At 43.5% G+C, this 26,691-nt stretch overlaps 1 protein-coding gene across 1 annotated transcript in view; it reads right to left on the bottom strand.

Moving 5' to 3' along the window:
• RAPGEF4 (Rap guanine nucleotide exchange factor 4) overlaps window positions 1–26,691 on the bottom strand; it is a 321,221-nt gene that overhangs the window by 27,940 nt on the left and 266,590 nt on the right. The window contains 7 exon segments of the mRNA XM_021075197.1: window positions 368–493; window positions 6,629–6,726; window positions 9,160–9,306; window positions 10,867–10,945; window positions 11,169–11,199; window positions 12,161–12,249; window positions 13,981–14,131. Coding sequence (XP_020930856.1) covers window positions 368–493; window positions 6,629–6,726; window positions 9,160–9,306; window positions 10,867–10,945; window positions 11,169–11,199; window positions 12,161–12,249; window positions 13,981–14,131 — 721 coding nt within the window.

The raw sequence follows: 26,691 nt of genomic DNA, 5'->3' as shown, positions 1-26,691 counted from the left end.
TTTGTTTTTAAATCAAAACAACAGCTCAGCTTTTCTCTTTGACACGACAAATCAATATTGGTCAGTGAATACAATCACTGACTGGGTTTCAGTTTGAACTTGGAAGATCCGAAGGCTCAGTGAGGCTTGTTGAAGCTGTAACTGCAGACTAGGTGCTATTGGCTTAATATACTCAGAAAGACAGAGCTTACTGTAAATTATTAAGATTTTTCTTTACCGCTCAAAGACTTCATAAACAGACTTTATTAATAAACTCAATGCTAAAAATATTATAGTTTCCACGTCACAGCATGCATTAACATTTGCAGGCTGCATCCAGAATTGCTATGGTACCTACGACTCAATGCTCTTAAATAGAGCACCTTACCTCGTGCACACAGTTGAAGAGTTCCCAATCATAAATTGTCATCTGGTATGCCAGATCTTTGGAGCTCATCAGTTCAAAAGTTCCCACTGTTCCAACAGTTGGGCCCTCCTGTTCTGGCAAGGGAGTCTATGAATAATAATGCAAAAGTAAATCAGAATCTCAAAACAGAATCTCAGAACAGATAAGCTAAATGCTCTAAGGAGTTTCTGATGGGAAAGGATTCTGGAGACGCTTTCAGGAATGTCTACAAAGTTTGACTTTGATTTTACCCAGAGGAGAAAGATGCCTTTGCTCTTAATGCTTGCTTGCTTCAGTGCCATCTTTAGTGTCAGCACCATCACTCTAACCAATCCCACCTACTGAAAAACGTGGACCATGGCAAATAAGATTCAGAAAAGGCTGACCCATGGAGGGTCTCTTCGGCGTGGGCCTGGGAGCTCCCTGGAAACAACTCCTTTCCCCTGGTAAACATGTAAGAAGTTCTTGGGGACTTTTTCCCTTATTTCCCACTGGAACTATTCCAAAGCAGGTGCTGGCATGGTGGTTTTGGGTGTTTAGTTACAATGCTGCTTACTATTGCAGGGGCTGGTGAGAGGGAGCTCTGTGATTATCTGTGCTGTCCAACTCCTCCACTTTCTGAGCTAGGAATGATAGTCATACGGTCAGGCTGTTTTAGGTTAGGCAGTAGAAAACTGGGAGCTTCCATCGTGGCTCAGCGGAAACGAATCTGACTAGGAACCATGAGATTTCAGGGTTGATCCCTGGCCTCCCTCATTGGGTTAAGGATCCAGCGTTGTCGTGAGCTGTGATGTAGGTTGCAGACACAGCTCAGATCTGGTGGTGGTGTGGCTGTGGTGTAGGCTGGCAGTTGTAGCTCTGATTAGACCCCAAGCCTGAGAATCTCCATATGCCCTGGATGCGGCCCTAAAAAGCAAAAAAAAAAAAAAAAAAAAAAGAAAAAGAAAACTAAACTCTGCTACTATCTAGATGACCCCTGGTCAAGATTTTCTTTCCATCTTATTTTTATTTTATGACAAATGTGTTATGGTGCTTTTCCTTAATAAGATGAACGATTTATATCTATTAGAAACTTATGTATGTTAATACCAATTGATCTGTAATATTTCAAGTTGCAAAAGTCACATGAAAGAATTTTCCCAATATGCTAAACATATTTAATATTCCGTATTTAGGTTGGAAGTGCTAATATCATTCACATTCTATCACCATCATCATTAGCATCATTACCCATAACCTTTACATTCTATAAGTGCCCACCGCATTCTGGGCACCTGAACATTTGCAGTTTAAAAGAGGAGTCAGCCCTGATCAGCAAGGATGGCATTGCACATCAATAAGGAGTCAGCTGCTGGCATTCATTTGCACGTATAAAGGGACAGACAGAAGTGTCAACAAACACCTGTTTCCCAGAGACGTGGAGAAACAGATGAGGAAACATGAATGGGCTTTTGGAGAGTTAGTAGGCATTTCACATGAATGTGTGACCTGAAGAGGTTCTTGGAGAAAGAGGCTGGGTGTTTTAAACGATCAAACAGACAAAACTGGGCAGGTTTAGAATGGCGAGATTTCCCCTGAGTACCCATGATGGTCTGTCATAGGCTGAAGTTGAGCATGAGAGCACAAAGGCCGGGACACTGTCATGGGACTTGCTCGGCAGGAGCAGAGAGCTCAGGGGCACCAAACGGACAGTCTGAACAGCTTTAGCAAGTCCTTGAGTACCGGATGGGGAGTTAGGGTTTTGTAACAGAACAGGTTAGCACCAGCTTTAGAGAGCAACAGACTCTCAATGTAAACCTCGATTTAACTACATGGACTGGGATCAGTTCCCTAAGCTCTTGACTGTCTTGTTTCTAATTCTGATGAGGTGGGGCCCCAGGACCTCGTATCCTGGCTTGTTAAAGAATTGGACAGAAATAATTTCAGTAAAGCACAGTGCCCAGCACAGAGGAGGCCCCTGCCAGCCCCTCCAAGGTTAGCTCCCTTCCTAGCTGTGCTGCATCAGTGCAGAGGCACGGGAAGGCTCACAAGCTCGGCACCAGATGCACGAGCTAATACCTGCTCCTGATTCCCTCTAAGCAGGGCATAGAAAAACCGTTACTCCAAAGGTTTATTTATTTATTTTTTTTTGTCTTTTTAGGGCCGTACCCGTGGCATATGGAGGTTCCCAGGCTAGGGGTCTAATTGGAGCTGTAGCCACTGGCCTACACCACAGCCACAGCAACGCCAAATCCGAGCCCCATCTGTGACCTATACCACAGCTCACAGCAATGTCGGATCCTTAACCCACTGAGCGAGGCCAGGGATTGAACCCGCAACCTCATGGTTTCTAGTTGGATTTGTTAACCACTGCGCCATGACGGGAATTCCATTCCAAAGGTTTAAAACTTAGGGAACAGACCTGAAGCTGACGGTCAAGTAAGGAGAATGGTTTCAAGCAGGGTAGGTCTCCGCTAGAAAAGCGGGAGGAGCTTTTAAATGCTTGGTGCGAGGACTCTCCGAGGCTCAGACTGGGTCTCTGCAGTCTGCCTTCTCTTGCCTGTGCTACCGTGAACACAGCCCCTTTGCTCTGCTGTGGACCTGCCCTCTCACTCTGCTCCTGGGGTTTGTTCTCTCCTCAGCCTGACTCCTTATCTCTCTCCCTTGAGGTCTTATGGCTTCTCATAGAGGGGATTAAATTAACCACAGAATTACAGAGAAGATACCATAAAATTATTTCAGCCATGGATGCTGGTCATTTTAGTCAGAGCATCCTGAATCTCTTTTGAGAGAAACCCAGAAACCCCTGTTGGAGTGAACAGAGCTCACCAAGCAAAGTGCAGGCTAACCCCTTCCCTCCATAAACCACCAGAGAGGCAATCCGAGCAGCACAGAGGGCGCCTCCATCTGAGGTGGGGAATTTACATGCCGACCGTGGGCTCCACAGGAAGCAGTTCCTCAGACCATTGTCTCGGATCCCTGTGGAAATTTCCTACAGATGAAGCGCAGCAGGTCGTATGTAGGGTCTGCACTGCACAGACAGATCTGAGAAGCACTTACACAGAGGCACGAGATTCCTGCAGTGTCTCTCTCTCTGCTCTTTTTGAGAGCAGATTTCTCTGTTAAGCCTGGATGGCGGAGACTGGGAGATGAGCACTGTTACCCTCCCGTTTTCCAGATGAGGAAACTGAGACAGTAAAGGATGTGCTGATTATGACAAAGAGATGGCTCAAGCAAGCTGCCACCCTGGTATCCTCTTCCTCTTGTGCTCCCACACCCCGTGCCTGGCTCTGCAACGGCATCTGTCACACAGGGTGCTTATGACCCTCTGGCGTCCCACACTATACAGAGAGCTCCCTGAGGTACTAGGATTCATCTTCAGGACCATTCTCGAGCCAGAATCATCTAGAATGCCTAGAATGATATGGTATAGGCCCTACAAATAACAAACAACAAACCGAGGAACCAGTGAATGGATGAAAGTAGAATGAAATTACAGTACAGTGGTGTTCGATTTACTGTAAGCTGCTCTGTACTAACATTTATGCTTAAAATGTCAAGAGAGTCAAGCTCTAGAATCTAAGCCCTAAGCAACTGGGATCAACTGCCGGCACTCTACTCATTCCAGACAACTTTGGCCCTACCATTTGTTCTGTTCTAGGCTGTCTGTGTTCGTTTCATCTCCCAACTGGACCATAACTGTCGTAAGGACAGAGGATCCAGGACACCAGTCTAGCGTCACACAGAAGCTAGCACTGCTCACGTATGTGTTGATGGATCAAAGGTTTGGCCAACAATCTGTCCTGCAGAGTCATCCTGTGTCTGGCTTTTCCTAGAAGGGCTGTCCTCAAAGACCTCGTTAGAAAGCATTCAGTTTGTGAGGCAGGTAAGGCTTGACCGGTCCTCAGTATGACGGTGTAACCGGCAGCCCAGTGAGCACAGGGCACCGACAAGGAGGAAGTGAGGCTTACGTTCATGTCCCGGGTTCTTGCTGCAAAGTTAATGCCTTGCAATTCCTCAGGCCTTAAAATGGAAGATATTAAGGACCAAGAGCGCATAAGACTGCAGGATTGTGCGCAAATAAACAGAGGCTTAAAAAGTTAGTATCTGCCCCCGAGGGCGCTGGAGACGGTCCACACTCTCCGTCTCTACAAGACATGGGAGGCTGTGGCCAGGAGCCAGCTGGCAAGGGAAGCCCGAGCCCTGTGAGGCCAACACATCATGCAGCACCTCCAGTCAGTCAGTCGGGTCGGTCGGGGTCTAGGGGTAAACTGGCTGTTTTTGCTTCCAAGAGAGGGTGATAGGGCTCATTTACTCCATTCCCTCCCAATTCCTCAAGGTCGGGAAATATTTATTTCTCAGAGAGCAGTGAATGTTGATGGTGCACAATATATGGAAGGGACTGTGAGCAGACTAGGCTCGTACAGCAGTGGTGGTTGAGGGAGGCCAGGGTGCTCCTGGGCTGGATGCACAAGGGAGCATCGGGAGAACCAGCACCCTGCTTGCGACGTTCCCTTCCAGGTGAATTCAAGATGTTGCAAATTCATGCCACTGCGCTTCGGGGCACAGAGAGCTGTCCCCAAACCAGGAGGATGCTGGCATGATGTCGAGGCTAAACAGGCTCAACAATGTCCAAGGTACTGATCTGATTAAACTGAACGTATTCATGCATCACTTACGTCTGAACTCTCCTCCTGAAATGCGATGCAACTTTCCCTCTAGTGCCTGCATTGCACTTGTCTTGGTAAAGAAGCCCTGTGTGTCTAAAGATGGAAAAAACTAGGTTTCTATCATCTGAACTGGTCCCACAGGCTAAGGTCCTCTAATAGGTACTCACTTCCATGCCTAACTTTTGTAGGAGAAATAGAAAGGAACTCTACCAGCTGCATAAAGGAGAGAGGGCAAGGCCCTTACTGGCATGGCTGATTCAGCCTTGATTCACAGAGCTGTGGGGGGCTACGAACAAGTGTTTTGGAGACTTAGGGAAGACGGGGGGCCTCTGATACTCCCTACGCAAGATGGAGAGAGCGCTTCCAGGGAACAGCCTTTTCCTTGGACTGGAGGGTGGCTCTGCCTTAATGCATTTCTTTTTTTCTTTTTCCTTTTTGTCTTTTTGCCTTTTCTAGGGCTGCTTCCCGTGGCATATGGAGATTCCCAGGCTAGGGGTCGAATCAGAGCTGTAGCCACCGGCCTACACCACAGCCACAGCAACGCAGGATGTGAGCTGTGTCTGCGACCTACACCACAGTTCTTGGCAATGCTGGATCTTTAACCCACTGAGCGAGGCCAGGGATGGACTCCGCGTCCTCGTGGATCCTGGTGGGGTTCATTCACTGCTGAGTCATGACAGGAACTCCTGTTAGAGGTTTTTGAGACCTGTAAATTCACCACGTTCAGGTGACCACCTGTGCCCAGGCTCTGCCCGGCACCATCACAAGGCATTGCCTTGAACATCGCCTGGGTGCAGTGAACTCGAGGCAGACTCCGGCCTGGCAAGCATGCAAATCCTCAGGCCGGCGCCTTCAGATTCCAAACCTCCACTCAGGTGGAGATGCAAACTTTCTAGCTTTGTCTTTCATATTCTGACCTGAACGCCACCATCCTATCTAGCCTTTTTTTTTTTTTTTGGTCTTTTTGCCTTTTCTAGGGCCGCTTCCTGTAGCATATGGAGGTTCCCAGGCTAGGGGTCTAATAAGGGCTGTAGCCACCGGCCTACGCCAGAGCCACAGCAACGCAGGATCCGAGCCATGTCTGCTACCTACACCACAGCTCACGGCAATGCCAGATCCTTAACCCACTGAGCAAGGCCAGGGACCGAACCCGAAACCTCATGGTTCCTAGTCGGATTCGTTAACCACTGTGCCATGACGGGAACTCCCTTAATGCATTTCTTCATTGCCTAAGGAGGACGAAAAACTGCAATACCCTGTCTTTAAAAAAAAAATCATTTCTACCCTGGCCACTAAGCATTCAGATTTTTAATATGAGTATTTAAAATGGGGGCATTTCAAGGAGGTGGGTTATTACAAAGAGTTCCGAAAGCTGAATTATTAGGCCCCAACAGTGGTGCTTGCTACTTGGCTAATTTCCACCAAGGAAAATCTAGAGCTCCAACATCTGAGACTTAGCTAATAGACCACAGAAAAGATAAAGATCAGCAGCGTTCAAGATTGTTCGGCAAAGGTTCAACGTGACGGCAAAATTAAGCTCTGGACAAGTTTTTCTGATTGCTGACACTACTCTGAGGAGGCCATTCACACCTACCAGTGAATCGAATTGCTCTCGCGGGCAAGCAAACAGGCGTCCATTAATGGTGAGCGTCGTAAATACTGAAACATCATTAGGTTTGAGCACCACCTTTTCTGTGAACATAAAAAGCATGAGATTGCCTATTAAATGCATCTGAGACGTGCTGCACTGCCCTAATCACACCAACAAATTGCCAGCTTGGTGAATTAACTGGGACACGTGGAGTGACTGCATAAAATACAGCAGTGGAGGGACCCACTGAATAAAAAAGAACCGGGATTCACGCAGGCACACGACACTCAGGATGCCATCAGAAATGACCACGAAACAGGAATGGAAATACCCGAGGGTCACTTCACCCAGGTCTGCATATAAAAACCACACTTGCTATTTAAAAACAAACAAAAAAGCAAGTTACGCTTCCAGATGGCAATAAGGCCCAGCACTCTGGAGATAGAAACACGACTTTTAGAAAACTTGGGTGGATTCTGAGCGCCCACATATCTTTAGATGTAAAATTTATTACTATTTTTTTCACTCATCTCCTAATATTTTTGTTTTATGATCAGCAACAATTTCACGAAACCACAACAGTTATAGGTACAATATAAAACCTGTCATAAAAATTAGCAAAAGTTGTCCGGTAGAACACATTTCAACACTGTTACAATGGTAACAGCAGCTTTACAAATATGTTTTGGGTTTCTATAGCTTTTTATCCCCCCTTTTTTCTTTTTACAGTTGCACCTGCAGCATGTGGAGGCTCCTAGGCTAGGGGTTGAATCGGAGCTGCAGCTGCTGGCCTATGCCACAGCCACAGCAACGCGGTCGTCCCCTAATTTGGAGGGCAACTGCATTACCCAGATTAAGCCTCCTGTGTTCAAAAAATTAATTCATCCGATCTTTCGTTAGCATTTACTATATGCTGGACACTTAGGCATGGAGGATACAGAAGGGAACAATACAGAAAAAAGCCCCAGTCCAAAAAGAGCTTGTGTCATAGTGAGGGGTGCAGACAGTGACAATGTATCAGAGGGTAAGCCGGTGAGGAGGAGGAAACAATACAGCAGGGAAGGAGGCGCTGAAGTACGTGTAAGGGGGAGAGAGTTTTAGTTTTATGCATTTATTTGTTTATTTTTTGGTCTTTTTGTCTTTTCTAGGGCTGCACCTGCGACATATGGAGGTTTCCAGGCTAGGGGTCTAACTGGAGCTGTAGCTACTGGCCTTCGCCAGAGCCACAGCAGCTTGGGATCCGAGCCGCGTCTGTGACCTATACCACAGCTTACGGCAACGCCAGATCCGTAACCCACTGGGCGAGGCCAGGGATGGAACCCGAAACCTCATGGTTCCTAGTCGGATTCGTTAACCACTGAGCCACGACGGGAACTCCAAGAGAGTTGTAGTTTTAGAAAGGGAATCAAAGGAAGGAAGAGACAGTGGCATCTGGAGGGAGACCTGAAGGAGGTGAAGGAGGCCCTGGGATAGCTACGGAAAGAACGGGCCAGAAGGGCTGTGGCGGGCAGACGTCACGGGTGGTATGTGCCAGGCCCAGAAATGGAAGAGGTTGTCTTGAGAATCCCAAGATGCACATAAAAATCCTGCATCAGTGGAATCACTTGCCTTCAAACACGGCGGAAATGGCTCACTCAATCCTGAAGGATCCTCCAAGGACCATCAGATCCTAACTGGGTAAGTCAGCCTCCCGGTTCCCTCCTCCAGGCTGCCGCTGCCACGCGAGCAGACCCGAGACCCTGCCTCGACCCTTTCCTGTGTGGACTCTACTTGTTTATATAGTGTCTCCCTCCTCACCAGCCTGCGAGCAACTTGGGGGCATAGGCTGGGTCCAACACATCGTCTCCCAGCACAGCCACACCAAGTGGCCAGTGAATTACATGAGGAGTGAGTAAATGACTTTTTGGGAGAACACAGAGGAGTCAAGTAATGCCGTGAGGGAAAATACTCCTCATTTCGCCTGGTGAGCTGAGGTCCTGCCCTTTCGACTGGGGAAGGCAGAAAGCGCTATCAGCTGAAAAGAACCAGCTTCAGCCTTGTGAAAAACCCATGACCTTTAGCTAGAAAAGCCAGGTGCCCTCTCAGGGCCTCCAAGATCTTAAGCTTTTTACAAAATTGAAGAACAGCTGATTTATCATGTTGTGTTATTTCAGGTGTACAGCAAAGTGATTCAGATACACACGGATATGTATATTACTTTTCAGATGACTTTCCAGGATAGGTTATTACCGCCCTAAGCTTTTTTGCTTAGGGCTTCTAGGAAAAGAACTCCAGGCTGACACCCACACCAGAGACCTCAGTTCCAGCTGCTTAGACAGATGACCCCTTTCTGCCTCCGAGTGGGTACCTACAGGATGGGGATGTGAGCCACCAGCCCAGCCCGCCTCTAACCACATTTCCGCGTTTATTTCTCTTATTTTCAGGAGCGCACTCAGCACGAATTTGTCCCTTTGGACCAGCCTGGAAGGGCCACGCTAACTCCTGGCAGGATTGTGTTTGGACGGGGTAGACACTGTTTGGCGCAAGCCTGTTACCTCCTCCAGAACTCATCTTGACGATGATCAGGCCTTCCCCAGAGCCGAGTTTGTCGGCAACTGCGCTGAGGACTTCCTTCACCGAGGCGGCCACGGGCACCCGGATGGTTGTGTAGGTGTGGTCCATGCAATAGACTTTAAACAGCACTGTTGGGAAGACGGCTGTGATATGGTAAGGTGGTTTCGGGAGTTCTCAAAGAAAACCATAAGCTCTGCACAGTGTCTGGACACCCTCCAAACCTTGCATCATCGAGCCATTCTTACGCTTTGTATTTTTTTTTTTTTTGGTATTATTTTTTTTTAGGGCCACATGCACAGCATATGGAGGTTCCCAGGCTAGGGGTCTTGTCGGAGCAACAGTTGCCGGCCTACACCACACGCGGGATCCTTAACCCACGGAGTGAGGCCAAGGATTGAACCTGCAACCTCATGGTTCCTAGTCACATTCCTAGTTAGTTTCCGATGTGCCACGATGGGCACTCCTTTACGGTTTGTGTTGATCTGTACTCATCTATGCCTATGCTGCCCCTTCCAAAACTCCTTACCTTGGCATTGGTCTAAGAACAGACCATGGCTGCCACCCCCAGTTTAAAAACACCATAACAGCTATTTGTGAAAAACCCACACATAAGTCATGGGAAAAAATGAGAAGTATGTCTAGGGCAATTTTCTGGGTCGGCCCTTGTCTGCGAGCCTTTTTTTTATTTGTTTGTTTTTAAGTTCCCAAGCTAAGGGTCAAATTGGAGCTGCATCTGTGACCTGCACCCCAGCTCATGGCAACACTGGATCCCCGGCCCACTGAGTGAGGCCAGGGATTGAACCTGCATCCTCATGGATACTGGTCAGGTTCATTACCACTGAGCCACAAGGGGAACTCCTGCGAGCCTTTCTTTTTTACCATACAGGAGGCGTTGTGCTGTAGGTTGACCAGTAGATTCTTATTGCCTGGTGCAGTGGCGGGGCACCAACATCGACATCCCTGCACATGGGAGTGCTTCTGCCAGAGGCCGTGAACGTTCACCGACATCCCTGTTCCTTTGTTCGCTGGTTTGTACACTCTGAGGCCGGGCCACAGAGCTCAGAAGTTGAGCTCAGCAGACCCATAGATGGCATTTACAGGTTCACCTCTCAACACCCAAATCCTGGAAGCAATTCCAGCTACTGCAATTCTTAAATCTGGGGTACTCCCAAATTCTCCTAAATTATAAGAGTCATCTGTGGCTTAAAATGAAGATTTGACCATTATTATTAATTTTATTTTCTTTGGAAAAATCTTATCCAAGCAAACAGTAACAGCCAGCATCTGTACCTCCCTGATGGCTCTAACAAGGCTGTCCCAGGGCCAGGGCGTGGTCCCAGGGCAGAAATCCTGCTTTACAGGTGACCCCGCTGCTTCACCTCCAAGGCATCTTCAAAGTACCAGCCACCCTCCTCCCACCTGAACAATGGATCCCTGAGATAATCTTTCCATCAAGGAAAGGTGGCAGTGGGGGTGGGGCCGAATCAGTGAAATGTGAGCACTTCAGCTCCAGGCACAGAGTTCAAGAACATAAATAACTGGAATGCACCTCCAAGCAAACCATTTGGAGTGCAAAGGGACAGCCAAGAGAAGCTGTTCTGTGGGTCCAAGGGGATGATTCCCAGGAAGAAGATGTTATTCTGACTTTAAATAATCTACACGACCGTGAGGTGGAAGAAAATTCTCACCTTCATCAGAGCCGCGGATGGGCTGGCGCTTCTGGGATCTTTCATCACCTGTGTTGAACTGTTGCAAAAGAACTTTGTGCTGTGGAAATAAAAACAGCAGCAACTATCACAAGGGGAGAATGACAGATGCACATCTGCAGCTTGGAGGACACACACTTGAGAAGCAGTCAGAGTCAAGAAATGACGAAAACACACTTTGTATTTACAAAACATCACTTGCGCTTAATGCAATATAAAATGTCTAGAGACCTGTCATTCTACTGGGCACTGACAATTAGAGAATTCTAACCCCCACCACTTACCTTCTTTTGTGGAGCCTTTGCATCTTCTGAACTATGAAAAATAGAGAAAGCACATTGTTTAATACTGTCGGTACTATCATTTTAAATGGCTGCATTTGTATATATAACTTTAATCTTCTCTTAGAAAATAAAAGCACAGTGTTCCTTCAGGAGGCAGTATGAACCTCATTTGAATCCCGAGAGGCCTAAGCACAGAGGAGACAGCTAAGAGGTCAGCTCTTGCCACAGGCAGGTCTCAGGTGGAACGGATGTGAACAGCCAGGATTTCTAGCTCTCACAGTCTACCTAGTAGCGCACACTCTCTCCAGCGTTTAATCAATGGCTCAAAGAACGGCATGTAAAAACCTTCTCTGTTTCCACCAAGAGGACACAAGTATTCACCGTCAACAGCTTTGGTAGCAGAAAGCGAGTTTCCCATATAAGTCATTCTCAAACTTTCTTTAAATGCCACTGACCACTTTATTACTGGTTTCACTGCCTTGACCCAAAGGGACCCAAGGTGGATGTTGGCTCCCAGGCTTTCTTTTAATTTTATAATTATTTTTATTTGTTCCCTTATAGCAGCACTATTCACAATAGCCAAGACATGGAAACACCCTAAATGTCCATTGACAGATGATTGGATTAAGAAGATGGAGTATATATACACAATGGAATACTACTCAGCCACAAAAAAGAACAAGATAGTGCCATCTGCAGCAACATGGATGGAACCAGAGACTCTCATACTAAGTGAAGTCAGTCAGGCTTTCTTTTGGTAGTCATCCACCACAGAAGGTAGCTGAGCAGAAGTTACCTTTGGTTCATTTGGCCTGATTATACTCCCTTTCCTTGAGGCCCAGACCACACAAATCAGAACACTGAGTGGCTGTTGAAAGATCAGCTTTCCCTTCTCGGGTGGGGAGCAAGGGCCTTGTTGGAAGATGGTGTGACTGAGAGGCAGCAGGCACTTACTTGATGAAAGCACACCCCAAAGCCAAGCCCTTCCTTACATTTGCTTGACAGTCTTCTCCAACTCGGGCAGTTGCTCCTTGAGGGCAGCAATCATCCGGGCGTCATCTGATACAGACACATAAAACTCCTGTAATTGGCAAAGGTCACAGGCTTTTAACAAGAACTGCAAAAGGTACATAGTTCTATAGAGAGCAACAAAGATGGGTCCCTATGTCATCTGCCTCACTAGCATCTCCAGACAGTGGTTTCATGGATTGGGGACCAAAAAAAAGAAAAGAAAAAAGAAAAATGTTACAGCATGTTTAAATTCCAAATTGAAAGTGAGAAAAAAATCTCGGAAACCAGTGGTGGTGATGGTTACATTACCTTGTGAATGTAATGAATGCCACTGCATTGAAGGCTTAAGAGTGGTTAAAATAGCAAATTTTGTGTTGGAGATAGTCTACCACAATAAATTCAAAAACAATTTTTCAAATTGCGAGTAAATTATTTATATGATATTTATATGAAAGGCAATGCAATGCAACGTTCTGCAATAGGTTATTTTATAGTTTCCAGAGCACTTTTTTTCACATCAATATTTTTAAGGGAAATTTTAATATTTTGAACATTCTTTTAGCATGTGTTCTTTAATATTTATCGCTAGTTGTGGTTAACTGTTGGTGTTAAAAACACAGGCATGGGGTCTTCAGCTCTGCACTGAAGTTTTGCTGAGTTTGTGCCACCAGCTCAGGACTCTTCACTGATGTCCTGGGAATGGACCCACCCACCAAGCAGCAGCTGTGCCCTGCTTTGTGCAGCAGCAGTGGCCACTTCACCACCACCACCCTGGCTCCTCTGCACAATGGTCCTTTACTCAATGCAGTGGGTCGAAGTCCTGACTTGACGTCTGACCAAAGCTCATGTTATTCCTCTACATTTTCAAAATCCTTCATTCCACAGCCTTGAGGGACTCTCACCATCCACCTTTCCTCCCAGCCTCACCTCTCTGCCTGCCAAGTGATGTCACTGAAAAGGAGAGAGGGAGGGCATGTCTTTTGGGTAACTTGTTCTTGAACACATAGACTGATAAAGTTTGAAGTAGAAGCTGCATTGCCTTTCGCCTGCACAGAGTTAAGGTTCTCAACTCAGTCTTGGAGGACAGAGTGCGTCATCAAGGATTCACTGTCCAGGTTGATGCTGCAGCATAGGACTGGACCATGGGAGGGAAAAGGGAAATTCAACTTAAAGCAGTGGCTATGAAGTAAATCATATCCCTTTCAGATCTATTCCTCATGGTCCCAGGAATTCCTTAGTAAAGTTACCTGCTTCACTCTACTTAAAAGTATCTACCATCTACCAATTCATCTAGTAATCCCACTTATAGGATGGACCTATTTGCACCAAAAAATGTTCATTCCACTGTTATCCTAGGAAGGTGAAAATGGAAATGATGTAAATATTCAACAGTATGGAAATACATATATTTGTGGCTTAGCTACTCGAAGGGCATTAGACATGTTTATTAGAAAGACTCTACTGACATGTCAGTAGAAAGAATCTACTGACATGGAAAAATTCTTAAAGTGGAAAAAGTAGCCTGTAAAATGATGGGTACTGTCTGATTACAACTGGAGAAAATACAACAAAGGCAAAGGCAAATGAAAATACATTAGCATGCTACGACCAGGTATTAGAGTGGCAGGACAATGGATGATGCTTTTCTTTACTTTTCTTACAGTACCTTTCTGATGAAGGAACATGTCAACAAAGTCCTAAATTTGCAGTTCGAGCCTCTCCAAGCCAGCTGCCATGCCTATGGGCAGTCCCCGCACCGTCGGCCAAAGAGGCATTCTTGGAAGGGATGACCCCCACGTACCTCCAGGAAAGCCATGGCCACATCATCCTCTTGTAGGACATCTCCATACATGGCAGCCCACTGCAAGACCAGGCGGATGACTCGCCTCTTATTGTTGAGGGCGTAATCCATTTTCTCTTGTTCTGTACCTTGTGAAGGCTGTGCGTGGTAAGTGCCGAGGAGTCAAGGAAGACATTTAGCCATTTCATTGTGCTACTTCCAAAGGCAGAGGGACAGATCCCAGCTTCAGAAAGCCAGCCTTTTGGACAGATGGAATTCCTTCCTTAGCCCCTCCAGAAAATCCTCACCTGCGTAAAGGTGCTGGACCAAATGCATACAAACCCAGCTGACTCTGCCTTGATAGCTGCCCAGGGAGTTAGACTTGGATGGCTCTACTTGGACTTGTGTGTTGACAAGGACTGGTTGTGCCGAGCTTGGCTCTCATCACATTCCCCGCCTGCCCTCCACTTCTAGGGGTGGTAATGCTCCCCGCTGTTGCTTGTCTCTGGGTGTCTCACCACCTCTTATTGGGTCCCACAGTTCTGCACACTTCTCTGTAATCCTTTGTTATACGCACTTCAGTTAAACCCTTCCATGTGGGCGTCCAGTCCTGCCGGAACTGAGACTGATACAGAGAGCACAGGGGAAGCACATGCGGCTGGAAGTGAATAAACTCACCCAGGGTCAGGATGAGGAAAGGGTCCTGCTGTATCTATCTACTGGGGAGGCACTCAGACACAGTTTTTATACCATCCCTTCATAACTCATAATGGCTTTTTCTGCATTGATGGCTAGTCATCGTATCTATAAGCTCTTGAGGCTTGGGATAATATTTTTCTTGGATTCTGTACCACACCCAGCACAATGACATCTATGTAGGATTTTATCCATTAAGACAACAGATACTCGATTGTTACTGTATATGTCTGGTAAAGGCCCCTGCTCTCAGTTTACATTCTTCCGTGGATTACAGTAGGAAAAAGAGTGTGTGCCCAAGAAAGATTTTAGATTAGGCAAACCATTCCTTTTTCAGCAATTTACAGTAATTCATATTATAGACAATTCATTCATACAACCATTTCCTCTTTTATAACTTACACATAGAGTAACTTGCACATAGAGGACCTCAGTTAAGCCCTGCTTGATAGTCTTGTGATGAGAGCATCGCTCCTTTCTACAAGTGAACAAACCGACAGTAAAGGAGCATAACTGGCCAGGATTACATGGTAAGAGTGTAGAGCTGGTTTTGAATCCAAGACTCCTAATTCCAACTAGTTTATTCGCCATTACACGATACCCCCACGCCTCATACCTGGCGACAAGACTGGGCATGTCTTGGCCTACGACCATGACTTGAAAGGCAGTGTAGAAAACTGTCCTGTGGCAGTGCTGTGCCTGGAAGCTAAACCAGTCAAGGGCCTTTTCTAAAGGGACTATAAATAATTATGATCAAGGTAAATGACAGAACCTTAAAGCAAAGGTTTACTGCATGTAAATGGCTTGCAAAATGGCCTTCATAAATTGAGCACGGGATTCATAAAAAAGAAAATTGCTCAACCTGTATTGCTACAATTCTCTTTGAGCTTACAATAAAAAAGGAAGAAAGATCATTTTATGCGAAAATTATTTCTTTTCTGATTAACCCTTGGGTCTCTTGCTTTTATGCACACATAACTCAGTTTTTCTTTCAGAATTGCAATGCTGGGCATGACATTTTAAGACTCTCTTTTTAGGGCAGCAGCATAGCCAGGCACTTGGTGGGTACCAAATGAGTAATTCTTGACTGATTGAAAAATATGTACTGGTTCAACTCGCAAGTCAGTGAGGGAGAGAGGTGGGGAGAGAGGGGGAGAAAGAGAAAGAGGGAGAGGGAGGGAGGGTCCCTCTTACTTGTATGAGGCCGAGATGGTTTGAAACATCAAGTTGCTAGCAAGTGGATATAATTCTAACTTTCAAGGTTATTCTGACTCGGACTCAAGCAATACAAATACTTGAGTGTTGGATCCAGAGACATCAGCTGCACACTTGTGCCTAATCTATAGAACCCTAGCAGGGATGACTAAACTGTCACTGTCTCTGTGGGTCAGGACAAAGATTTTTCTTGTCTTCTCACCTGTTGGGGAAATCTGTCTTATGTCTACAATAAAAGATGAAACATGCAATTGGAAAGATTAACATGATGAACAATTCAAATGTGGGTCGAGCTTTATAGTTTATAACAAATAAGCTCAATATGCTTACATGGTGGTGTAATGCGCTCCACAAACAGGGAAGGGTCAATATTTACAGATGAGGACACCGAGGGTCAGAGAGGAGATCCGTTTGTTCAGTGAGTAAATGGCAGGACTTATACAAATCCAGACAGGGCTTTTTTCATTATCACCACCTCCACAGCCCCTAACAGTGGCTATAGTGACTATACATTGGTGTTTAGTGACTATACATTGGTGTTAAAACTCTCGCCAAAGTGGGTATAGAGGGAACATTCCTTAACATAATCAAAGCCATTTATGACAAACCCACAGCAAATACAATACTCAATGGAGAAAAATTAAAAACCTTCCCACTAAAATCTGGAACAAGACAGGGATGTTCACTCTCACCACTGCTGTTCAACATAGGATTGGAAGTCCTAGCCACAGCAATCACACAAACAAAAGAAATAAAGACATCCAAATAGGAAGAGCAGAGATAAAACTGTCACTGTATGCAGATGACATGATACTATACATAGAAAATCTGAAGGACTCAACCCAAAAACTACGTGAACTGATCAACAAATTCAACAAAGTAGCAGGATATAAGATTAACATTCAGAAATCAGTTTACATTTCTGTTTCCTAACAATAAAATATTAGAAAAGGATTACAGAACACTGCACCACAAAAAATCAAATACCTGGGAATACACCTGACTGAGGAGGTAAAGGACTTATATGCTGAGAACCATAAAACATCAATCAAGGAAATTAAAGAAGATGTAAAGAAATGGAAAGATATTCCATGTTCCTGGATTGGAAAAATGAATATTGTAAAAATGGCCATACTACCCAAAGCAATCTACAGATTCAATGCAATCCCTATCAAATTACCCAGGACATTTTTCATAGAACTAGAACAAACAATCCAAAAATTTATATGGAACCACAAAAAACCTGGAATCGCCAAAGCAATCCTGAGAAACAAAAATCAAGCAGGAGGCATAACTCTCCCAGCCTTCAAGCAATATTACAAAGCCACAGTCATCAAAACAGTGCGGTACTGGTACCAAAAAAAAAAAAAAAAAAAAAAAAACAAAAAAAACATACAGACCAATGGAACAGAATAAAGAACCCAGAAATAAACCCTGACACCTATGGTCAATTAATCTTTGACAAAGGCAAGAGCATAAAATGGGAAAAAGACAGTTTATTCAGCAAGAATTTCTGGGAAATCTGGGCAGCTGTATGCAAATCAATGAAATTAGAACACACCCTCACACCATGCACAAAAATAAACTCAAAATGGCTTAAAGACTTAAATATAAGACAAGACACTATCAAACTCCTGGAAGAGAACATAGGCAAAACATTCTCTGACAGCAACCTTATGAATATTTTCTTAGGTCAGTCTCCCAAAGCAACAGAAATAAAAGCAAAAATAACCCATGGGACCTATCAAATTGACAAGCTTTTGCACAGCAAAGGAAACCAAAAAGAAAACAAAAAGCAACTTACAGAATGGGAGAAAATAGTTTCAAATGATGCAACTGACAAGGAAGGCTTAATCTCTAGAATATACAAGCAACTTATACAACTCAACAGCAAAAAAGCCAACAACCCAATGGAAAAATGGGCAAAAGACCTGAATAGACATTTCTTCAAAGAAGATATACACATGACCAACAAGCACATGAAAAAATGCTCAACATCCCTGATTATTAGAGAAATGCAACTCAAAACTGCCATGAGATACCACCTCACACCAGTCAGAATGGCCATCATTAATAAATCCACAAATAACAAATGCTAGAGTGGGTGTGGAGAAAAGGGAACCCTCCTGCACTGTTGGTGGGAATGTAAGCTGGTACAGCCACTATGGAGAACAGTTTGGAGATACCTTAGAAATCTATACATAGAACTACCATGTGACCCAGCAATCCCACTCTTGGGCATATATCCTGACAAAACTTTCCTTGAAAAAGACACATGCGCCCACGTGTTCATTGCAGCTCTCTTCACAATAGCCAAGAGCTGGAAACAACCCAAATGTCCATCGACAGATGACTGGATTAGGAAGATGTGGTATATATACACAATGGAATACTACTCAGCCATAAAAGATGACATAATGCCATTTGCAGCAACATGGATGGAACCAGAGACTTCATACTGAGTGAAATAAGTCAGAAAGAGAAAGACAAATACCATATGATATCACTCATATCTGGTATCTAATATACAGCACAAATGAACCTTTCCACAGAAAAGAAAATAACAGACTGGAGAATAGACTTGTGGTTGCCCAGGGGGAGAGGGGAAGGAGTGGGAGGGATTGGGCGCTTGGGGTCAACGGATGCAAACTATTGCTCATGGAGTGGATTTACAATGGGATCCTGCTGTGTAGCACTGAAAACTATGTCTAGATACTTACAACGCAGCACGACAATGGGAGAAAAAGTTTATGTATACACGTATGTGTAATTGGGTCCCCATGCTGTACACTGGGAAAAAAAGTGTGTTGGGGGAAATAACAATAAAAAATTTTAAAGAAAAGTAATTGCACCTGATAAGCAGAAATCCTAATGAGAAAGAGATTTCTTTTTTCCCTCTTTCATCCTTCCTTCCCTCTTTTTTTGGTGAAGTTCCTAGTGTCCTAGACCTGACTCAACATGTCCAGTTCCTAAACAAAGGGCCGAGTGCTCCCCACTCTTCACGTATTAACTCCACAGCCCCCTAGGAGCTACAAAGGATGAAATTTAGAGGGACTAGGAAAAGGCTTTCTCTCTTTTTTCCTCATGGAAATTAAGTATCTTTGCCTCTGAAAAAAAAAAAAAGTGATTTGTTTCATCAAGTCTTGCTTTTCCCTTCCAGGTGTTTGTTTACTAAGATGGATTTGGGAGTGATGGTACTTTTGTAGCCAAATCCAGGCACATGTTCAATATTTGAACCCTCTACAGGCAACACATCATTCCATTCCTCAACAGCCTACTGTGTCAGATTCTTAGGGGACACAGATAAAACTTTATATGTAATTGATTATACCTGAAATGGCTATAGGGGAGGTGCTGGGGTTTCTCTCTATCCCCATAAAAATCTCTCCAGGCTTTCAGAATATTTATATAATTTTTAGATTTTATTTAACTCCTATAAAAAAAGAAGGGGAGAGGAAAAAAAAAACTATATTCCCTTCAGATAGCAGCCAAGGAATAAAGAACACCCCATCAGGTCTCTTGTCTCAATGTCATGTCAAAAATGCAACCATGGAAGTTCCTGTCATGGCTCAATGGAAACAAATCTGACTAGCATCCATGAAGATGTAGGTTTGATCCCTGGCCTTGCTCAGTGGGTTAAGGATCCACTGTTGCCGTGAGCTGTGATGTAGGTCGCAGACGCGCTCTGATCCTGTGTTGCTGTGGCTGTGGCGTAGGCTGGCAGCTGCAGCTTTGATTCAACCCCTAGTCTGGGAACCTCTACATGCCTTGGGTGCGGCCCTAAAAAGACAAAAAAAAAACAAAAAAAAAACAAAACAGCAACCTAATGAGAGCAACATTTCAAGTATGGTGTGTTCATAAATTTACACGCATCTGGAAGTTTACAGAAACCATTACTTCCTGTGGCTAAAACTGGAATGACGCATTAACCATTTGATGGAGAAAGCCCTATGTGGAATAGAAATGAAGTCTTCTCCAGAACGAATAACAATTTAGAAAGGATTTCAGTGCACACCACACACACATTTTTTAACATGTGAAAACACCATCTGAAATACATACTTAGCTAATGTCTATTTCAAGTGTCATTAGTAGAGAATACCAAATGCAATAACCCAATGATTTGTCAAATGATCAAGCAATATTTGCATAGAATAAGGTCATGACTCCTGACATCATGACAACTAGGTTCTGGTAAGAAGCAGTATGGCTGCTGGAATTCATGGGGAAAAGAATCCCAGAGAGATAACCTGGTTCTCATCTGATTCTCGTAAAGTGCTATAAGAGAATCTGGGTTTATTCACTGGATTTTTACTTTTAACACAATTAAGAAAAGGCCATAGTACTTGAAGTGGCCAAACTCATGACTGATAGACCGAGTTGGTTTCAGATGGCTCCCGGAATCCCAGACCCTGAGTTCTAAGAGCACTTTGATATATCTCCTTCAGCTCCTCTGTTTTAGAGGTAAGGCCACTGAGGTAGAATGAGGGGAAGTGATTTTTCTGAATTCATCAAAGGAATTCTTGGCACTAGAACTCAGTTCTCTTACCTCCCTCCCCATACTCTGCTGACTCGTTAGTGTGTTTGTCTGATATGAACATGTCTTTATCCACGTGTATATTCTGCAACGGCACCAGGCGATTTAGGAGTTTGTCAGACAACAGGGAAGTCTGTCAGATCTGAATGGAAGTGATCCCCCAAAGCCCTCAGAGAAGACAAGGCACGTGATGAAGATCAAGAGGTGCTTGTTACAGCCGGGACAATCTGAGGGTCAAGAGGCACAGGATTCCTAAGGTCTGAACTAGATCCTCTGCTAGCGTTTCAACTAGTGCTCTTGTCCAGTGCCTGTCGACTGAGAAAGCAGGGGCTCGCCACTACGAACCAGACCAGACATTCTTAAACTACTGATGATTCAAATCTTAACCTGAGGTTTCTCGTCATGGTATTAAGATTTTTCACCATCCATAATGCCATTTGCAGCAACATGGATGGAACTAGAGAATCTCATACTGAGTGAAATGAACCAGAAAAACAAAGACAAATACCATATGATATCACTTATAACTGGAATCTAATATCCAGCACAAATGAACATCTCCTCAGAAAAGAAAATCATGGACTTGGAGAAGAGACTTGTGGCTGCCTGATGGGAGGGGGAGGGAGTGGGAGGGATCGGGAACTTGGGCTTATCAGACACAACTTAGAATAGATTTACAAGGAGATCCTGCTGAATAAATAGCATTGAGAACTTTGTCTAGATACTCATGATGCAACAGAAGAAAGGGTGGGGGAAAAATGTAATTGTAATGTATACATGTAAGGATAACCTGACCCCCTTGCTGTACAGTGGGAAAATAAAAAAAAAAAAAAAAGATTTTTCACCATCCAGGAGTATTAAATCAGAATCCTTCAGCAACATGGATGGACCTAGAGAGCATCGTATGAAATGTGGTCAGAGAAGGACAAATATCATATGATATCACTTGTATGTGGAATCTAAATATGATACAGATGAACTTATTTACAAACCAGAAATAGACCACAACAACTACCGAAAGTCTGGTACATCTTTTAAACAGAACCTTTTGGTTATTGGTATTTAGTCTATAGGACCATAGGCTTTCAGAATGACTAAATCTTCATTGAATTGGACCAGCACCTTTGATATCACATAAACGTGGATGAGGACAAATTGGATCTGTTTTCAGTGAGGTATTAGGGCTGAAAATCACAAGAGGTGAAGGCCGGAGTCGCTCTCTCCTGCCAACAGCAGGTTTAATATTCCATTGAGTCATTTTCCTCATGCCGGCTCTGCCGTTCAAACACTGTAATTATTTCATATATTTTTACCTAGTTATTATCTTACTCACCACAGGCACCTGTAATTTTTCTGTATTTTTTTTTTTTTTACTGCTCATTTACTTATTCTTAATTCAGCTAATAATGGTTCCATGTATTAAAATTATCACGGGGAAAGTAAGTGAAAACCTCCTAGGATGTAGAGGCAGCAGATTCATTACAGCCTACAACAGGGAATAAAATATTATGTATACTTTTAGCAGTAAGTACATGCTAATTATGCAGCTATTTATAAAACACTTATCAACATTCAAACTGATACTCTTCAATGTTGTTGTTTTTGAAAGCCCTGCTTTGCATACAAGATCTCTGCTTGCAGCTGAAAACAAACTTTGGGGGTCATCTGCCCACTGACTAGACAAAGCTTGTGTATAGTCTTCTTATCATGCCATATACCTCTCATGATGCTACAATCATTTATTTATAGGGGGCGATATTTACAAGGGGCTTTAAGGTTTATAATGTACTTTCACACACACAGCCTCATTTGATCTTCACAACAATGTGGGGAGGTGGGTAGGGCAGGGATAATTACCCCCTGTGTAGACGGGGTTCAGAGAGGTGAAGGATAATTGCTAAGTAATATAGCTTGTAAGACGCAGGTCTTAAACCCGGGTCTTCTGACTTCAGAGCTCTCGCTTTCTCTGCTGTGTTAGGGGCCCCTTTACTGCTTGCTTTTGTGGAGCATCCCCAACCTGAGCACCAAGTCTGCTCCTTCCTTGCTGCCACCTGTGCTTGGGAACATGGCTTCTGGAATTAGACCACCCGGGTTCCTATCTTGGCTTCCCCACCGATCAAATGTGAGACCCTTGGTCAATGGATTGACCATTTAGAGCCTCAGTCTCTTCATCACTGGTAAACGTCATAGAAGAATTGTTAAGGGGGAGATGAGGCCATGTTAGAAAACCATGCAGAAAGGTATCGGAGGCATACGAAGTGCTCTGCTCGGTAAAGGGGCGCTCTCGTCATTATTACTGAGCCGCCTCTGGAAATAACTCAGAAATCTTTAAATGGATGGTTTTGGAATTTTTCACAGGACCTGGCACTTCTGGGTTTACCTCTGTGTTGCTATTCCTACCCACCCAAGCTGCCCGGGTTTGTGTGCACCTATTAACTTGGAGCTCCTGGGAGTGCTTTCTGCACTGTCATCTTGACATGCTTCCCATTTTCTTGCTCAGAATGTATTTTTTCCTCACTGATTTTCAGAATTCTCTGCATTTTCGGAAGCCCTTAGTTCTTGGCTATTTTTTTAAGTTATAATCAGGGGCTTGTATTCATAGCAGAGGAGTTAGGCTTGGCCTAATGCATCACACTGCTTGGGTTCAACTATCCTTCTAACCCTTGCTAGCTCTGTAACCTGGGGCAAATTATTTTCTGCTCAATTTCACTTCCTTAATGCAAAAGGAGTACGTATCGCACAGTGTTGATACAGGCGGAGAAAAGATATATAAAATACTATGTAGAATACCTAATAATATCGTCATTTTCTTTGAAAGAGGACACCACGTTCATATCATCATCAAACCAAGTCTTTGTTATTGGAAATAAACTCTCAAATTGCATATCTGCAGAAGTAAATTGCTCTCATGGTGACACATGGGTCAAACACTTTGCAGAAGCCAGGAAGGGACTAAAATGGTAAAATCTGGCTTCAACAAAATTTAAGCTGACAATTTTTCTTAGAAATCTGAAGAATATGCCTGAAAGCATGGCTTTAAGAATCTGATGCTCTTCCGTAAATCTTGATTTACAAATTTTGATAAGTGTTCCTCTTAGAGAACCAAAGTCAACTTACAAAGAGAACATCCCCAGGTCATTTTCACAGAGAAATAAAGGAGGGAGACTCTGCCTTTTCAGTTAGGAAAGCTGTTGTGTTTACTCTGGTTCTGTACAAGGGACAAAATATAAACAAAGGCAGTTTTAGCTAAAACTTAGTGGCAAATCTGTATTCTATGTTTTCTTTTTATATAAGAAACTAAATTGTTTCCATGCTAAAAGTATAAAACTCATGTTCAATACTAAGCCAAAAAATTAGGATACTAAGAGAAAATATTTGGCCAAAATTATTGCTGTCTCTCAACTTTTCTAATTTAAGCATAAACCATTTATCACTTAAATTCCTTTCAGCTGAAGTAACCATCTGTCCTAAACAATAAAGACCTGTATTTGCTGACATAACAGAGCATCTATCAGTAGGGGCAAGCTTCACGATTGGTCTGAGTGCCAATCATAGACTGATGGGTGAGTGCCATCAGAGACTTCGTTTTTCCAATCATTTCAGCTTTGTCATAGGGCTTATTCCCCTAATGGTTGCAGGATGGCTGTCGCTGGCAATTGGGGCAACAGGCTTCCTGTTCTTTATTTTTTTTCTGATTATATTCCATTATCCGCTATTACAAGATATTGAACATAATTCCTGTGCTATATAGTAAATCCTTGTTGCTTCTCTGTTTTACATATAGTAGTTTGTATCTGTTAATCCCGCACTCCTGGTCTGACTCTCTCCCCTGCTTTGATAACCATAAGTTTGTTTGCTACATCTGTTTCTATTTTGTTCCTGCTGCCGCTCTGGACTGCTAGAAAGCTTTTTACTCAGAAGCCCCAGGAAACCTCTCTTTGAATCTCATTGGCCTGCTCCTCCTCGGGCCTGCCATTTGAGAGCCAGTCATGGTCAAGGGCGGCTGATTACAATTGACCAGACTGACCAACTGAGATGGCACTGCTGTTGGGAGTCAACTGCAGTGTCCATGGCAACCAGGATTACATTTGTGCTGCATAGAGTTTCTCCAACACCTGCCTGCATATGTGGAATCTTACGTGGTTATTTGCCTGCTACATGCCTCGATTTCTCCTACACGTAAAATGAAATAATACCATACCAGTGCCTTTTTTGCCTCCTGTGTGGGGCTGGGTGTTAGATAACATAAATGATATGAAAATGCTCTGAATCAAGGATACGTTAGTTAAAATTCAAAATGATACTAACTTAGTTGTGATCACTTACTGAACTGAAGGCCTGCCTGCATTTGTACAGGCCAAAATAAGGCACAGTTTAAAGATAAAACACAAAATTAAAGAAAACAGGAGAGCAATTCAGGAATGAACATCAAAGCATTAGAATATTGCATATTCTTTGCTTACTTTTAGAAATTTAAAGTAAGGAATATACATGGGCAGAGCTTTAACTACCAGGATGCCAATTTACCTCACTGTGTTTGTTACAGGAAAAAATGTGAAAATAAGCTAGATGTTCAATAGGAAGATGCTAATAAAATGATGACATATCTGTTATATAATATTGTGAGTCAAGAAAAATGATGTGTTTTTCGCATGCATCTTTGTCACCTTGTTGCCGAGCACTATAGAATACATTGTACCAGTTCAGTAAGTGTTTGTGGAATTACCTGAACAAAAAAACGATGTGGTTTTATTTGTACATATTGATTTGAAAAGATACCCACAACATACTGTTAAGTGACAAAGAAACTATATTTTTAAAAAGCACATACAACATGCTCTCACCTATATAAAATTATGTACATATATAATTTCTGAAAGCTTTTTCATAATACAATGGTGAGATCCCAGGTGACTTTTTCTCTCTTTGCTTTTTCTGTAAATTGAATTTTTTACAATGAGAATGCTCTATTTTTAAGGATGACGAAGCTATCTATACTTCGCAAAATCGTGTGGAAAATACTGAATGGTAGAGAAATGGCTGTGTTTGTTTAGCAACAGAGCACACACAGTTATTAATAGTAATGACACCATTCTTATATTTCAAAGCATAAATCTATATGTATAGAAAAAAGACTGGAAGGCTACATGCCAAAATGTTAACTGCAGTACTACCTGGTAGGGTTATAGGGGGTTTTAATTTTCTTCTTAAAAGACTAATGGAAAATTGAACGGAATTCTAAGTGCAGATTTTAAAAAGATTAAAGAAACTAGAGAATGAAAAGTACAGAAATTGAACAAATACAATTTTAAAAACTCATTATAAAGCACTTGTATTCATCAGGTCAAATCATGTCCCAAGCATATCTAATGAATAGAAAGTCTCTCTCATTAGCACATAAAAGGCCTGAAATATGAATGTGAAACAGAGTTCTACCATCTCCTTCTGTGCTAAAAGCAAAATTGGAGGAGGCATACAATGTGGATTAAGGACAGAAATAGGTGCCAGTGGCTCAGGGCTCAAATCTTTTCTGTACTCGTAATTACCTTTCTCTGAGCAAATCATAATTTTTCATTATCCTAGTTTATTGATTTGGAAAAAGAGCAGTGAAAATACTGACTTCTTCATAGGGCTGCTATGAAAAGTCACACATATTAAGTACTTTCAAAACACTCAGCCAAATCAACTCACTTAATGAAAGCTTTAAGGCAACATGGTGAAGTATTTTACTAGTCCCTAAATCCCATGGGTATTAGCTCGCTTATTCCGTTTTATATTAGATCTCCCTGTCACAAGCGGACATGGTGCTAAGCATTTATACGTGTATTTTTTTTTTTTTTCCTTTTTATGGCTGTGCCTGCAGCACATGGAAGTTCTCAGGCCAGAGGTCGAATGGGAGCTGTAGCTGCTGGCCTATGCCACAGCCACAGCCACGCCAGATCCGAGCAGCGTCTGTGACCTATGCAGCAGCCTACGGCAATGCTGGATCCTTAACCCTCTGGGAGAGGCCAGGGCTCAAACCTGCATCCTCCCAGAGAAAACGTCGGGTCCTTAACCCACTGAGCCACAATGGGAACTCCTCATGTGTGCTTTTAATTTTTGCCTGTTCATCATCTATTTCTCCACTGTCTCGATTTTCCTCTCCTGGCAGTCTGTGTAAAACTGGTAAGGTGCTTTGCCTTCCTTTGACTAAGGCATCAGCTGTGACCCAAGCTCCTCCCAGGGATCTGGGCACGAGGTGAGGGCCCAAGATGTGTGGAGTAGATTTACTCAACAGCTGGGTC

This window comes from Sus scrofa, chromosome 15 (genome assembly GCF_000003025.6).
Source record: "Sus scrofa isolate TJ Tabasco breed Duroc chromosome 15, Sscrofa11.1, whole genome shotgun sequence".
NCBI classification, from domain to species: Eukaryota; Metazoa; Chordata; class Mammalia; order Artiodactyla; family Suidae; genus Sus; species Sus scrofa.
The sequence above is the reverse complement of the archived record's forward strand: the minus strand, read 5'-3'. Positions and strand labels throughout refer to the sequence as shown.